We start from the raw sequence: 14,018 nt of genomic DNA, 5'->3' as shown, positions 1-14,018 counted from the left end.
CCCACCGGTCGCTGTTCCTGTTGCATTTTGAGAAGCTTGCTGGGGAAATGCTTTGACTTAAAGGTAACATGCCGCTCTTCTCCCCACATGTAGCGTGTGACTAATAAATACCCAGAGGAGGCGGCGGAAGGTTGAGGGAGTTAATTGGACCGGGACAGACAGTGAATGCCATCTTGATGGGAGGTTCCAAGAGCAAAGCGCCAGCGACGACTGCAGCGGTGCCCTCCTTCTCCACCAGCAGCTGCCACGGCAGGAGCCCCAAGAGCTCCAGGAGTTTCCCTGGCATCGAGTGCGGGTTAAACCCGCTCCAGTCCCTCTGTTCCCTGATATTCCCTTTCCCTGATTAGTGCCCCGACCTCAACTAGATCTTGGGCTTGATTACAAAACAGAAGTGATCGCGCTGGCGCTGAAATCGCGGGGACAAGACCCGAAACGATCAGCGTGGCAGAGGGATTTTTCCAGGCATCTCAGAGCCCTCGCTGGGACGCGGTGGCAGCTGACGAGGCGAGGCTCCTGCGCTCCTCGCTGTGGCCTAGCTCCTACACTTACTGCTGGACGGCGTAATCCGCCCCCTCCTGCATCCCACGCTCGCGGAGCGCAGAACGCAACCCCAGTTCAGCCTGGTGGGTTTCTCCAGCAGTCACCGCTGGGGCGCTTAGAAGACGCGCTGGTAGGAGCTTAGTGCCAGGCCACTAAAGGACAGCAGGACTGGAGAAAGACTTGGTCTAGGGAGAAATAACCCCTTCCCCTACTCGAAGGAAAACGAACCGGCACCCGCTGCATCTTCTTAGCCACTAATGGACCCCAGCTTGCGGGCAGGGGGCGGGCTGAGGGCTTTAGACGCAACTGCTTGACAATAACGCTGGTGACATTAACAGCAGATGGAGTGGGCGCAGGAGGGGATTGCTACTCGTAGAAGTTACTCATTCTGGGGGATTGAGACGTTGGATTCAGGCAAGCTTAGTGGATCTAGAAACCCCAATTTAGGATCGATGTTCCATGGGGCTAGCTAATTTGTATTTTGACCCAGAGCTCAGTTACAAAACTCCTTAGAAGAGGTATATTCGGCTTGCAAATGACTTCCTCCAAATCGAGGGAGAGTTAAGCAGTCTTTTTTTTTTTTTTTTTTTCCCCTGGATGGAAGATAAAGCCTATCCTCCCACCCCCAACGATCAGCCCGACCTGGTTTAAAAAAAAAAAAAAAAAATCCCCCTTAAAAAACCGCGTGGTGCTCGCAGAGCGGCAGCCAGGGCGGTTCCTGGAAACTCCACCTGGTACCTCAGCCCCCTTTTACCTGGCGAGCGTGGCTCCTCTCAGTGGGCTCATCCGAATCCGACAGGGTCGGGGAGGTGGAAAGGGAAGAAGCTGGCTCGGCAGTAGCGGGGCTCCCGGGGCATGGTATTATTTTAGGGGTCGCCGCCAAGGTCCCTCTTGCCCATCGTTGAAAACTGCCAACCTGATCCCGGGGCTTAGTGGACAAGGCGGCGGGCGCAGAGCTCCCTCCCTGCTCCTTGACACAGGGGACCGAAGGCCAGAGACGCACCCGGGGCGGGAGTCGCGGAGCTTCTAGCGCCGAGATTGCAGCCACTGGTGTTATCTCCGAGCCCTCCTCGTTCCTCTGAGGAGACGGTGGAAGATGCCAAACTCACAAGTGACGGCGACAGGTTTCGAACGTACAACTAACTACAAGGTACCCACCCTGAGACAGTAAGCTGCTTTTCCCCTCCCCCGCCTCTCCCTCCTACCAGGGAGGGAACTGACTTAACCCTGTGTGCGCCCTGCACTCCCTGGAGAAGCTGTAATCGACTAGGAAACCGCAGGCGGCGGCTCCCAGGGCGAGAGCTTTGTTCACGTGCATTTCCAGTGGGTGTGTTGCTGTCTGGGGGCACTCGCGTGGCAAGACGCCAGTGGCAGGCTTCCAGCGCCAGACTCCCGGCATGGGAAGGAGCCCTAGCGTTTCATCCGGACCAGACCCAGCCTTCGGAATCTATTTTTTGCCTACAGTTACCACATTTATTGGAGTTGCCAGCGAAGTTAGGTTTTATTCCTTTTTTTTTTTTCCTTTTTCCCTCCCCTGCCCCTCCGGACCCCTGGATTATTTCCTTTCCTAGAGGGTGCTTTGAAGTCATGGAACTCTCTGCTCATTCTAACTCTAGCTTGTAATTGTTTTGCGTGTGCAAGACGAATTGTGGAAGGCACCCACCCACTCACGCCAAATTTAAATGAAACCGCAAGGAAAGTTGCCTCCCAGCCACCCACCCACCCCATGTCTGCAGAAGCCAAAGGACCACATATTCAAATAAGATTTAAAAAACGGAAGACGGAGGGCGAGGGATCTTAAGATGTGAAAGAGGAGGTAGACGTGGAGGGTATGGAAGGGGGTGGGGGGGGGAGAGAGCGAGAGCCTTAGAACGGAAATAAACAGGTTAAAGACAAACAAGAATGACGATGCAGAAAAATATATATCTGAGTCCCAACGTTGAAAGCATCAGGTCAGCTTTAAGCCCCTGGATTTTAATCAGCAATATTTCCTCAGTTTCTTTGGAAGCTGTTTAAAATATATATATATATATATATATATATATATATATATATATATATATATATATATATAGCGCCTTGGCCACCCAGATGCTTTGCATTTTGTAAATATCTTCTACCAAGTCTCTGGACTCCCAAGAAGTTAACTGGAGTTGGAGGCAGCGAGTCATCTCTCAGACGCAGAACGAAAGCTAAGACAGGAGAAAACTGACAGCAGGGCTCCTTTGCTGTCACCGTCACACCCAAAAGAGCGAGAACAGTGCCCAGAGCGCAAAAGCAGAAGTCTTCCAAGGATTCCTTCTTTCTCCCTCTCCATTTCGGACTAAAGAAAGAAAGACGGAGCCTTTAAAAATCATTCAGAGAGTAACACTTGAATCTTGCGGAAATTGAGTTATTTTAAATAGAGAAAATGTCTAAATAGAGAAAATCCACCGGATAAATGATGTTCTAATTTCTCTCTGCTACATAATAGCCATTTAAAACGCATCTCTGAGCCAGGCCAGCCCACCGAGTCAATGGGAACGCTGTTTCCAGCCCTCTGGGTGCAGAATTCCGTTGTAAATCCTTCTGGTTTGTCAAGGTGGCAGCAAAGCATAGGAATAGCTCCTCAAGCTGCAGAATCAACACAGGAGACCACGTTTTAGGGCAAATACTCATCTACCTGCTTTTAAACTTTCACTTTTGTATGTGTCAGTGTACATAAGGATCCAGGTGAGGTGCTTCCTTTGAAATCTTGATCTGAGATAACAATATAATTACTTCATCTTTAAGAATACATTTTTATGTAAGGGCAAAATGGAACCCTGTACAGATTTTGCTTTCTGATTTATGCTCCAGGAAATGTAATAAGACTGAGAAAGGGAGAGGGCATGGTTGCAGATGTACAGAATTTGTATATAACACTATTGCTCTTTCTAATTATAAGAAAACAATGTCATGTGGATGCACTCCCTATTAAAGACAATTTGTGCAACTACTGAAATCAGGACAAGGAAAATTAAGTATGGAAAATATTGGACTAAAGGTGTGAACAGAATCACTGGTACAAATTTATTAGGCATATGACCCATGAGTCAGCTTTAGAAATGTGTAATGGTGGGGTCAGAGGAAGCAAAAGGATAGTAAATGTGGTTCAGGGGCTCCAGAGGATAATGATTTTGCAAACTCACAAAACTGTGATAATTAGATTACTTTATTTTTATAGGAAAACTATCACTAGCACATAAGAAAAGAGAACTAGAGAAACAAAGAGCAAATCTGTGAGCTTCAAACACCAGAAAATCAGTTTATTCTTAGGATGTAGATCTTCAATGGAATTTTCACTTCAGTTGAAGTTTGTCTTCTCAAATATTTTAGTGTCCCCCCCCCCAGCTCCTGCCTCCAGTTTCCTGTCCAGTTCCCTATCTATACATACATATGTACCTTGGCTTTCTAATACTTTGTGAAAGTGAAAATAACATAGGATTTGGATTCATCAGATTGCAGTTTAAACCCAAGGCACTGAAAATTTTGATTCTGTATAAGTTCAGCATCAAGCCACCGTTCACTCTTCTATGAAATGGACCTAAAAATACTTGTTCTACCAGCCTTATAATATATAGAATCATAAATCAGTATTTATAAAGGTGCTTTAGAAATTTTAGTTGTTGTCATTGCTAATACTATTATCATTACATCACACAGTCCCAGCCTTCAAAACATAGGAAAATGACATCATTCTAAATGTAGCCTGTTTCCCCTAATGTTAACATTTTACATGACCTTGGCGCATTTATCAAAAGGAAGAAAACAACACTGTTACATCGCTATTAACAAAACTCCAGACTTTATTCCTATTTTGTCAGTTTTCCCACTAATGTCCTTTTCCTGTTTCAAGATTCCATCTAAGGTACTGTGTTGCCTTTAGCCATCATATGTCCTATGTTCTGTGACCATTCCTCAGTCTTATACATTTTTCATGACCCTGAGAGTGTTGAATGAGCCATGGTCAGGTGTTTTGTCTCTCGGTTTGGGTTCGGTTGATGTTGTCTCAGACTGGACTCCAGATTCGACTCTAATTATGGGTTGGGGGAAAGAACACCATGGAGGTGGAGTGTCATTCTCATCACATCCTATCAGGTGGTCTGAGATACCAGCATGATATCACTGATGCTAAAGTCATCCTTGTTTAAGGCATTGTGTGCGAAGTTTCTTCCACTATAGATTTATTTGTCCATTTCCATACCCTGTTGTTTGGAAGTGACTCAGTAGTTCCTGATCACCCTCGTGAATTCAGAATTTTAAGATGGGCAAAATAAGTATTTAAGGTGGCTTGTAAACACCCCAAATATGAAATTTATCCAGGAATAACCTCCAAGGAAAATCCTCCTATAGTCTATATCCTTAGGAAAGTGTTCAATGATCTCCTCTTGGGTATGTATTTATTTTCCCCTTTCTTCCCAACCCTTATTGCCCAGGTACCTGGTAGCAGGTGGCAGATTCCAACTCCACTATGGCAAGGTGACACCCATGACTTCTTCTCTCTCCTCTTCTGATCATGTCATGTTGACTTAGTTCTCCCTCAAAGCGATAGCAGCTATTTTCATCTTTCTCTCTGGACTAGATCTAAGGGCATCAAAGAATTGAAATGGTCTTATTTTTCTATTCTCCTAGCAAATATTCAAAAAAACACCTGTGGATTTCATGAACAAGCTCCTCCAGCAGGTAGAGAGACATGCATTCTGTCTCCTAAGATGAGAACCACCTTAAGGAAACCCATGGTTAACAGAGTGTGGAGAAGTGACTTTTCAAAATACTCCCTGCCCTAATGTGTGACACCCTTTCTGTGCATGTGGCTCAGTTTATGTGATTCGGTGACACTGAAATGAATATCCTTCTGATTGTGAAACACCTGCTACCGTATATGGTCCATCCATTCATGCAACAGACATTTGTAGAAAACACAAAACAGGTAGCAGGTCTGTGATGAACCTGCTCTCAGTCTAATAGAGACACATAGGTAAGTAATTATACATTCATTTGGTAAAAATAACAGTTTAGATGTATGCAAAGTTTTTCACTACTTCGAAATCAGATTCTCTCCAGAAGAAAGTCTTCATCCAAGTGATGAAGAGGCTTTTTTGATCATATGTTGATTTTAGTATGTTGATTTTAGAGGGCACTTTGCTGCCTTGTTTTATATCCAGCTTTCTGCATATATCAGCCATAAGTACCAACTAGAGTCCCTTGTCTCATGGGAAGCTCTGGGGGCCAAGAATGGGGAAGTCAACATGGAAATAGTTGCTTAAATATCCATTCCCCCAAGCTTCAGTTTCTTTGACTTTCCATGAGGGTTACAAGATGATTATGCGTGAACAAAAACAGAAGGTACATACTGACAGGAAACAAAAGCACGTTAAACCATGGAGATTTCCTCTTACATGAACCTGCCATTTGTTAAGCAGTGGTTCTCTATTCCAAAGGGAAGCTGGCAAAAAACTTGAAGCAAACATTCTCCAACAGCACTGGGAAGAATACGTGAGGGAAATGCCTCTTTAACAGGTAGGGGGGCAAAGTAACGACATAAGTTATTTTAAGAAGAGACGAAAGATCTACCCAGGGACTTATTTGAACCTGGTCACAAGCACCGTAGAAAATATTACTAAACCTTCTATATCTGACTGAAGTACTGATGAGGAGAGAAGTGCCATTTTAACCTTAAAATACAAACAGTTGAATGAGTATATATGATTCTGAATTGGAATGTGTATGTGTATAAATATATATATATATATATATATATACACATACAAAAAAAAACTTTCCAATACACTATACGTATACATATATACACACACATATATATGTACAAGTCTTACAATCTATTAATATATTGGGAAAATAAAATTGCATTCTTTAGAAAGACAAAGACAGTTTTTGAGACTGACTCTTTTTATGAGAACAAATATACTATGTTAAATTTTGTATAATTGCAAAAGCCCTGAACTTGGACTAAGATGGTACTTCAAGCCACTCCAGTGTTATCATGGAAATCACTAACTGCCTGAAGCCTCAGTTTCTCTTCTCTCAAATAAGTAAAACCAAAGACCCCCTGCTGTGGTGCGGAGGCTTAGGTCACTGAGGAGGCAAGAGTTTGATCCCTAGGCCCAGTGTGGTGGGTTAAAGTTTCCAGCATTGCTGCAGCTTTGGAACTTCCATATGTCACTGTGGGTGGGACCATTAAAAAAACAAACAAAAACAACAACAAAAACAAAAACCTCCAAGGATAGCTATATAAAGAATAAATTAGATGAGTTATAAATAGCTCCAAAATAAAAACACATTCTCATTATTTATACAATTATTGTGTTTTCCAGGACATAATTTAATTTAATGTGAGATGCGTTTTACTCTGTATAACCTTAAGCCATGGACTTTACTTTTGTTGTAGTGTTTGCTTGTCTAGTAACTTTGTCTCAGGCTTCAAAGATTCAAAGCTACTGAGTTTCTGCAAAGTTGCTCTGAACAATGCTTTCTGGTACTACTGTTTGCTACTAAGTGTTGAACTTCTCAAAAAAAAACTTTCTCAAACTAGGGAATTCTTGGCTTATCTTCTTACTATAGCATTACAAAATTCCCATAAAATTCTGTCGGCTAATTTAAAAAAAAATTATTGGAGTATAGTGGATTTACAATGTTGTGTTGTTTCAGGTGTAGAGTAAAGTGAATCACTGATAGATAGATAGATAGATAGATAGATAGATAGATAGATAGATAGATAGATAGATATAGATACAGATATAGATATATATCTCTATTCTTTTTTTTTTTATCTTTAGTCTTTTTTAGGGCCACACCGGCAGCATATGGAGGTTCCCAGGCTAGGGGTCTAATCTGAGCTGTTGCTGCTGGCCTACACCAGAGCCACAGCAACGCCAGATCCTTAACCCACTGAGCAAGGCCAGGGATCAAACCTGCAACCTCATGGTTCCGAGTTGGATTCATTTCCACTGCGCCATGATGGGAAATCCATATATCTCTATTCTTTTTCAGATTTTTTCCCATACAGGTTACTACAGAATATTGGGTATAGTTCCCTGTGCTATACAGCAGGTCCTTGTTGGTTATGTTATATATGGTAATGCATAGATGTCAATCCCAAACTCCTCATTTATCCCCTCCCCCCTCATGTTTCCCCTTTGGAAATCATAAATTCAATTTTGAAATTTGCAAGTCTGTTTCTGTTTTGTAAATAACCTCATTTGTATCTTTTTAAAAATCAGATTCCACATATAAGCGATATCCTATGATATTTGTCTTTCTCTATCTGACTATTGTTGGCTAAGTTTCTTCCAAAGTTCCTCACCTTAGCTAATAGAAGTAACGTTTTTCAAGTGATCTTTTTATTTAGTTGTTTTTTCTTTTTTCATCTTATGGTTGGATTATTTTAGTGCTAGAGTTTTCTAGATTTAGTCACCTAATTTGTTCACTCAGTTAGAACACCTAGGATTTCATGTTCCTCCTTTTCCACTTGAAAAATTTTTGAAAGGTAAAATTAATAATAAAATTTGACAATACAAAATTTTAAAGAAACACTTCCTCACTAGAGCTGAAAAATCATGTATCATGAATGTGAGTTTACCAGCATTTGGTGTTTACTCTTTATCAGTGATTAAATTCTACTTCCTAAAAACTGAAGAGCCATTGTGGTTCCCAGTTTATTTGTAGACCCACAAAGGCCATAGGGCTCATTTCTCTAAAGAAGTCATTAAGAGTCTGATTTTGAAAGGTCTTCCCATTCCTTGGTATTTTGTAGAGATGTCTAGTGAATCCCACATGCAATGTCAAGCCATAGACAGACCTAAATTTCTATTCTTGGATTATGTATTTTTTTTTAATTTTATGGCCACACCCATGGCATATGGAAGTTCCTGGGCCAGGGATTGGATCCACGCTGCAGCTGTGACCTATGCCTACAATGCTGGATCCTTTAACCCACTGTGCCAGGTGCAGGATCAAAAGGCACCTCTGCAGCCACCCAAGGCACAGAAGTCAGATTCTTAACATACTGCACCACAGGGGGAAGTCCAAATTATGTATTCATTTTTATTTTTAGGGATTCTGCTGATTTTCATGTTTACCTAGTGGGATTTCCTCTCCCTTTCACCTTGATGATTTATAAAAGGTTTAGTGTTAGATTATTAAGTACAGCAGATATAAGAATATGGATTATAGATCTGAGTTGGTGAAAGGCAAGCAGTCAACATAAACAATACCTTCATTTGTAGAGCCTTGATCCCTCACCAACTTCTAAATTAATCATTTGACCTGAGAGCACCCCAGTCCTCACATACGTCCCAGAACCAGTGAGACCAGTTCTCCTGAAGCCTGTCTAGAATTTAGCTCACTGACCTACTGTACATTTTAGTCTCTTATCAGCGGGAATTTTTTTTCTTGTCTCTTTGAATTAAACCTAAGGTTATTTAATTTTTTTTTCTAAATGCCTGTGAATTAAAAGTCACATTCCTTTAAAGATACGGATATTCCTTATATGTCTGTCCTAAGCAGATGGACTTAAAGATTATAGAAGGAAGCTTATAAAAGTTCAAGGAGCCTCAGAGTTCTCGCTGTGGCACAGTAGGTTAAGAACCCAGCTGCAGTGGTTTGCGTGGCTGCTGTGGAGGTGCAGATTTGATCCCTGGCAGCACAGGGCATTAAGTGATCTGGATACAACCCCTGCCCCAGGAACTTCTATATGCCACAGGTATGACCATTAAAATAAATAATAATAATTAATAACAATAATAATAAGCTAAAGGAGACTCGGGATCATTAAGAAAATGCAAATCGAAACTTCAGTGAGACTACTTGACTCTCACTATAATGGCAGCTACCCCTCCCCCCAAAAAATGTAATAAAACCTTAAAACATTAACCAGTGTTGGTGAGAAAGTAAATAATTTGGAAGCCTCATCCATTGCTGAGGGGAATGTAAAATTAACAGCCAATTTGGAGAACAGTTTGATATAAAGGTTTCTTTCAAAGTTAAATAAAAATTTATCCTATGACCTAGAAATCCCACTCTTAGATATATCCACCCAAGAGAAAGGAAAATATGTTTTCTCACAAATATTTTCACATAAATGTCCTTAGAAGCATTATTTGTAATAATCCTAAATTGGAAGCAATCTAAATGTCTATCAACTGATGAATGGGTAGACAAATTGTGGCATATCCATGCAATGAAACACTATTTGGGGATAAAAAGGAATGAAGTAGGCATATATGCTAAGGCATGGATGAACCTCAAAAATAGCTCATTCAGTGAAATAAGCCATATTCAAGACACTTTCTACTCTAGGATTTAATTTATAGAAATATATAAAAAAGACAAAGTTTATTCACACAAAAATCAGAATAGTAGTTGCCAGGGTGAAGAGGAACTGTGGGAGAGATGAAGGAATGGAGATTGGCAGTAAATGTACTTGAAAGGTCACGATGCAGTAACAAAAATGTTTTGAAATTGATTCATGGTGAAGGGATTCATAACTTGGTAAATTTATTTAAAATAATCCTTGAATCATACACTTGAAAAGAGTGAATTATGTAGTATGCAAATACATCTCAATAAAATTATTTTTTAAAAGTTAAGAGGATTGATGTTAATATTAAATATTTAATCGTGTAAATATTCATGTTAGATCTTCGTACATCACCAGCAAACAGGACTTGAAATATCTTAGGAGTGATAAATAAAGAACAGGAGAGTATTAGAAACAGTAAACTAATATGCAAGCCTCAACAATTCTTTCTTCCCACTTCTTCAAAACAGCAGGTCATTTAGCAAATCTACCCACATGATCTGTAAAATTCCAAAGTAAAATAAACAAAATACCGAGTGATATCTCCGGGAAAAAAATTTAAGAAAGTCTATGAATCACTATGGGCAAATGAATTTTCTGCTTCTGTGTTAAGTTCTCTGCTTACCAGATTCCTCTGCAAAAGATTCTTCTCTTTTTACAATCCATAGTACATTTGTTTACTATGGCTCAGGAAATAAGATATTTTATTAATAAAAATCTATGTTTCATAATAGGATTACCAGTTATTTTAACATAGCCCTTGAACGGTTTAATTCCTTCAGATATTCATCAATCAGGAAACTTCTTTCTTTCTGTCCAGTTAAGGCAATATAAATATCATTTTGTGTGGATGTCAAATTTTTCTTTTTTCTGGCAAAACAAGAAAGCACAAGACAGATGGGTTAAGAAGAAAGTCAGAGACAGTATCAGTTGCCAAAGGGAAAAAAAAAAGTAAAATAAAGACAACATCTTGTCCATCAAGTAGCTCAGATCAAGAGTCTTTCTTTTCTCAAATGATGACAGCTCCAGAACTGTGAGCAACCGGAAAATAAATAAGCCCACTAAGGATGTTTCTCCATGATTTCTACTCTAATGTCTGGAATAGACAAATATGTCATTTTAATGGGAAGATTATCTGAAAAAAAAGTTAGTGTGCCAAGAAAAGAAAAGAGAAATGAATAAGGGCCTGCCATGTCTCTTACAATGGGATAAACTGTCAACACAGTTTTCTGGGTACCACTGATGAACATGCTCCAGAAAAATACTCTACCCTCAAAATAGAAAAGGCTCCAAAGGACAGGTTTATAATCCTCCCATGAGGAGCTTCAGCACAAGCGACATGGTTGCTCCCAGCGGAAAATGGGCCCTGACTGGTATATCTGTGTTCATTTTTCTCAAACAGGAGTTTGCCCACTGGAGGTGGTGAAATGGAGTTTGTGTGCTCTCTAATGGCCTTTTTACGGCCAGGCAGACCTTGTTTTTCAGGCCTTGGGAAGCTGTTGATAGAATGAAGGAGGTTAGAACTGTGACTAGATCTACAGGGCCCTGGGTCATCCATCACCCGTTTACAAGAGTATTCCAGATGGCAGAGAGATGGGGATGAGAGCATCTAATGAGGTGTGAGCTTTGAATGGACAGAAAAACACAAGCCTGAAGGTGTGGAGTTCAGCTTCTTGAAGTGCTGCAATGAAAAATATTTAATATATTTTATCATGGCTATACAGCACATGTATTTTTCATTTTTCACATCATGTACTCTCAGGCTTTAGGAAAAGACTAGGTTTTGTAGGGCATTGGGAGAATTTCTTAATCGGCCAAGTTCTTTATCAACGCCTCCTAGACGTGTTTAAATGTAAGAGCATGTTGCAAGTCTATTTGGAGTGGAATCAGGCTGAGTTCTGGTATCAAATATGTTCCTAAGTAGATGAGGATTTAGGAAAGCCGCTCAACTTTCATAGGCCCCGGGTGTCTCATCACATAGGTAATAATAATTTCTATGTATCATTTTGTAAGCAGAGAATTAAGTGGTAAATGCAAGAGTATCGAAGAGAAAAGCATGTCCCTAAGCGAAGGTGTCATTCTTATTAAAAATGAGACTGTCTCCTCTTTAACCCTTTAGTTTGCTTGAGGATGAAAGCCAGGGTAACTCCTTGAGGAAATGATCAGCTTTTGGCTTACATTTTTTATGTTAGGAGGGGGATGCAGGACTGATCTTCAGATGTGACAAGTACAAAGTCCCATGCTTGGCCTCAAGTTTGGAGAGCCTCATTAATCATGCTCCATTGTGTTATAGGTCCTGTAAACATTGCAAAAGCCTAAAGCACAGTCCTTCATTGGTGACATCTTCCCAACCTAACTCCAGGAAGCCTTTGAGATTTCCTCAAATGACTGGATTTCATTTCAGTCATTAGTTAACCCTGCCTGGTGGGTGACTGTGAATCCCACCAGGCAGGAGTAAGGGGATATGTATTCAAACAGTCCAAACGTGCATTGTCCTCGTCACATCACCATTAAGAACGGTAGGGGGGTTTCCTTTCTCAGGAGAAGTCAAATCCTTTATGTGAATCCCATAATAGTCCACATTATATTTGCCTTTGGAAACTCATGCCGTGAAGTTATAGTTAGAATATAAAAATGCTGATGATCCTTCTTACGGATATTTTGGGTGAGATTAAAAGGCCAGTGTTACTTCTTACAGATTTATACATTCTATTGGCAAAGTCTTTTCACATATGAATGTGCTACTAAGAGACAATGGAGAAAGCCAGGCCATCTCTGGAATTAAGAATCAGAGAGTATTGGTCATTCACGAGGATTAATCTGTTCAACGTTCCTTGTTATATTTTGATAACACTTAGCTTCCAAAGTCTCTAAAATCCTCTTGTGTGTAAATATTTTATTATTTACTTAATAATTAATATTTTCTTTCATGGAAATGTTTTAAAGCACATCTAGCCATTGGACTGTAGATCTTTTAGTTATAATAGCAAATACCTCAGCAGAATGAATGCAAACAATGCCTTTTTTTTTTTTTATTTTTTCCCACTCTACATAAAGGGGTCAGGTTATCCTCACATGTATACATTACAATTACATTTTTTCCCCCACCCTTTCTTCTGTTGCAACATGAGTATCTAGACAAAGTTCTCAATGCTATTCAGCAGGATCTCCTTGTAAATCTATTCTAAGTTGTGTCTGATAAGCCCAAGCTCCTGATCCCTCCCACTCCCTCCCCCTCCCATCAGGCAGCCACAAGTCTCTTCTCCAAGTCCATGATTTTCTTTTCTGAGGAGATGTCCATTTGTGCTGGATATTAGATTCCAGTTATAAGTGATATCATATGGTATTTGTCTTTGTCTTTCTGGCTCATTTCACTCAGGATGAGATTCTCTAGTTCCATCCATGTTTCTGCAAATGGCATTATGTCATTCTTTTTTATGGCTGAGTAGTATTCCATTGTGTATATATACCACCTCTTCTGAATCCAATCCCCTGTCGATGGACATTTAGGTTGTTTCCATGTCTTGGCTATTGTGAATAGTGCTGCAATGAACATGCGGGTGCATGTGTCTCTTTTAAGTAGAGTTTTGTCTGGATAGATGCCCAAGAGTGGGATTGCAGGGTCATATGGAAGTTCTATGTATAGATTTCTAAGGTATCTCCAAACTGTTCTCCAGAGTGGCTATACAAGTTTACATTCCCACCAACACTGCAGGAGGGTTCCCTTTTCTCCACAGCCCCTCCAGCACTTGTTATTTGTGGATTTATTAATGATGGCCATTCTGATTGGTGTGAGGTGATATCTCATGGTAGTTTTGATTTTCATTTCTCTTATAATCAGCGATGTTGAGCATTTTTTCATGTGTTTGTTGGCCATCTGTATATCTTCCTTGGAGAAATGTCTATTTCCAAATGTCTTTTGCCCATTTTTCCATTGATTGATTGGCTTTTTTGCTGTTGGGTTGTATAAGTTGTTTATATATTCTAGAGATTAAGCCCTTGTCGGTTGCATCATTTGAAACTGTTTTCTCCCATTCTGTAAGTTGTCTTTTTGTTTGCTTTTTGGTTTCCTTTGCTGTGCAAAAGCTTGTCAGTGTGATTAGGTCCCATGGGTTTATTTTTGCTCTAATTTCTATTG

The 14,018-nt window shown here is 40.4% G+C and overlaps 2 protein-coding genes across 2 annotated transcripts in view; both read right to left on the bottom strand.

Moving 5' to 3' along the window:
• The window catches only part of LOC125136763 (translation initiation factor IF-2-like), a 46,182-nt gene extending 45,896 nt beyond the window's left edge, over positions 1 to 286 (bottom strand). The window contains exon 1 of the mRNA XM_047797548.1: positions 112 to 286. Within this exon, the coding sequence (XP_047653504.1) occupies positions 112 to 286 (175 nt within the window). The remainder of the gene's footprint in view (positions 1 to 111) is intronic.
• The window catches only part of FLRT2 (fibronectin leucine rich transmembrane protein 2), a 101,193-nt gene extending 99,398 nt beyond the window's left edge, over positions 1 to 1,795 (bottom strand). The window contains exon 1 of the mRNA XM_047795113.1: positions 1,295 to 1,795. The gene's annotated coding sequence lies outside the window, so the exon portion shown is untranslated. The remainder of the gene's footprint in view (positions 1 to 1,294) is intronic.
• Between the last annotated feature and the right edge of the window lie 12,223 nt (positions 1,796 to 14,018).

This window comes from Phacochoerus africanus, chromosome 9 (genome assembly GCF_016906955.1).
Source record: "Phacochoerus africanus isolate WHEZ1 chromosome 9, ROS_Pafr_v1, whole genome shotgun sequence".
Taxonomy (NCBI): Eukaryota; Metazoa; Chordata; class Mammalia; order Artiodactyla; family Suidae; genus Phacochoerus; species Phacochoerus africanus.
The sequence above is the reverse complement of the archived record's forward strand: the minus strand, read 5'-3'. Positions and strand labels throughout refer to the sequence as shown.